The sequence below is a fragment of the Macrobrachium nipponense genome, chromosome 13, assembly GCF_015104395.2.
Source record: "Macrobrachium nipponense isolate FS-2020 chromosome 13, ASM1510439v2, whole genome shotgun sequence".
NCBI lineage: Eukaryota > Metazoa > Arthropoda > Malacostraca > Decapoda > Palaemonidae > Macrobrachium > Macrobrachium nipponense.
Genome location: NC_087206.1, coordinates 93,428,166 through 93,430,665, shown reverse-complemented (window position 1 = coordinate 93,430,665; position 2,500 = coordinate 93,428,166). Strand labels below are relative to the sequence as shown.

At 39.3% G+C, this 2,500-nt stretch overlaps 1 protein-coding gene across 1 annotated transcript in view; it reads right to left on the bottom strand.

Moving 5' to 3' along the window:
• LOC135225218 (putative neural-cadherin 2) overlaps positions 1 to 2,500 on the bottom strand; it is a 12,038-nt gene that overhangs the window by 9,454 nt on the left and 84 nt on the right. Inside the window, exons 1-4 of the mRNA XM_064264526.1 lie at positions 2,302 to 2,500; positions 1,049 to 1,381; positions 241 to 398; positions 1 to 81 (exon numbers count right to left, since the gene is read on the bottom strand). The exon at positions 1 to 81 is cut by the window's left edge and continues 250 nt beyond it; the exon at positions 2,302 to 2,500 is cut by the window's right edge and continues 84 nt beyond it. Of these exons, the coding sequence (XP_064120596.1) occupies positions 1 to 81; positions 241 to 398; positions 1,049 to 1,381; positions 2,302 to 2,500 (771 nt within the window). The remainder of the gene's footprint in view (positions 82 to 240; positions 399 to 1,048; positions 1,382 to 2,301) is intronic.

Below are 2,500 nucleotides of genomic sequence, written 5' to 3'. Positions count from 1 at the left end.
AGCCAAGACCATCCAGAACCCATAAAAGATCGAGACAGAACTTTGCAGTTGTAGCCCACCGACCCTCCGGGGCAGATGCACCTGTCATAGTCGAAAATGGGAAGGTGGTCAGTAGTTACCCGCGTAGGAGTCATGCTCCAGACATTTCCATGAAAGCAACAAACATAGTCAAATAGTACATATTTTAAAGAGCTACATTTTCAGAAGAGTTGTTTTTGACTTATCTGTTAGCAATCTTACCTTTTCCCTTCTGAGAACTGTACGCATCTTCCACCATTTAAGCAAGACCCTGGTGAGCAAGTTTGCTCCTGACGAGGTTGAGACATGGAAGGACTCTTGCAGTCATAAAACTGCTTCAGCCGAGGTGTCACCAGGGACGTGTTGTTTGTGTCTATGACCTGGTTAAAACGATGCTTTGTCCAATAAATGCAAGCATCTTACTTTTCATAAACTAGTTATTGATAGTGATCCATCTAGAATCAAGCACACGAAGAGTAACTTGAATCTTGCATGAAACGCCGGTAACATGAGTAATTTGGTACAAAATCGCCTTTTGTAATGTATCTCCCTATTTTTAAATTCAGATATCTTTTAATTACCATGTAATCAATGTTTATTCACAGAAAATACTAGCGTGTCTTCTTTTAATATAACAAAATATGAAATTCTATTGGAATTTATGGATATTTGTTCATTTGCTCACCACCTGCTGGACCTGCAAGTTTAATTTTATAGCGGAGGATTTTATATTCTGGTTAATGACAATTTTGATAACCATCATAAGGGCACCACTATCTGATTACACTTCCGGGATACTGAATGACTGAGACTACATTTTTTGTTTTAAAGAAATGACAAGATTTCTCAATACAGACATTCCGGGAGACGTTTCCTCAGAAGTTTATTAGCCTACCCTTGGAATTATTAGTCTTTCAAATTCTGAAATGTACAAGATGAGCTCACTTGAAATATACCGACAGTTGGTGATGTAACACAGAAAATGGAAAGTAATACAGGAAACCTCAGAATAGATTCATTTTACTCCTACCTGCAGATGAATGATACTTGAAGACACCGACGCCATAGGGCTTGGGCCTCCTATAGCATCAGCTTTGTATCGTGCGGTGTAGAAGTCCTTGTTCTCGAGCGCCTCTCTTTCCCTTCCTGATTCCCCATTGTCGTCTGATTCCCATTCCTCTGCCTCGCTGTCTGCATCTTCGAATGGATTGTCTCCCAGAGCCTTCGTGGGTTTTTTCTCCCTGTATCTGGTGGCTTCAAGTTTGATCATTCGATGGTCGTGATGGAGGTCCTTGTCCTTTAGCCCTAAGTACATATTGTCCATTCCTTCTACGGTGACGTTCATTCCAGCAGACGTTTCCAGCTAACATGGAAAGATATTCGTGTTTTGTATCGTTGGTTTCGAACGGGATGTTTTCACAACAATTTAATTCCTCAGAAAAAAAGATTTATCTTTTATTACTTTTCCCGCATGTCATGTGAAGGTTTCATTCATCCGTAATAGAAATAATTGCATTTGGAAATGAATGAAAATATTGAATCACGCGATATCTTGACTGTGAAAAAATACCTTTTATTTTATTTATCCATTTGGCCATTTTTAGGCAGATAAATGCTCGTTATTACTTTGTTGGTGTGCGCGTGTGTATGTATGTGCGTGCGTTTGTATGTGAAGAGACAGGCGTAACCGCAAATTTTATTACCCAACTGATGATCTACAATTATTTGTAATTTAAAGTTCATGTATGCTATGCTTTTTTACATTACATTACAGACAAACATTTGCTCTTTTTTCCTCGAGTTACCGCAGTAGAGATGTAACTGCAGTTAAAAATAATTTCACCCTATAGTTTTCGCTGTTTTTTTTTTTATTTATGCAGAATACACCTCAAAGATGAAAACTCATTCATTCATTTGATCAAATAAGTTTTGAGCTTTCTTGCAATGATCAAAGATCCAGAAGATGTGCAAAAGAACGTTAACACAGAACCTAACTGGAGCAATAAAACTCATTACGATTCAGCTTATAGAGAGCTCAACTTTGTGATGAACAGGAACACGTGAAGGTTACTTAAGTAAAAGTTCCCTATAACTCCGGTCATATAACTGAATTGTTCCATCGAGCACGCAACTTTGCCGCCGATGAGGATTGAATTGATGTTATTATCTCTTCCAAACCAATGAATATTGAATTGGTGCCTTTCGCACGCACGCCTATGCACTGGGAATGGCCATTTAGCATATCATTCCATTCTACGAATACGTTATAAAACTGAAACTTACCTGACGTTTGTGGAGGCTAAGAAGTCCTTTTAGTTTCACAGGATTCATGAAGTCACCCGTTTTGTTTCTGACTGCCAGCCACACGGAAACGGCAGGCACCGAACGTGCAGTGTCCTCTGAAGAAAAAGAAGAAGAAGAAGAAGAAGAAGACGTGGATTTCTGGTGGATGCCGTCCTTATGGCCTCCGCCAGTGTTGCCA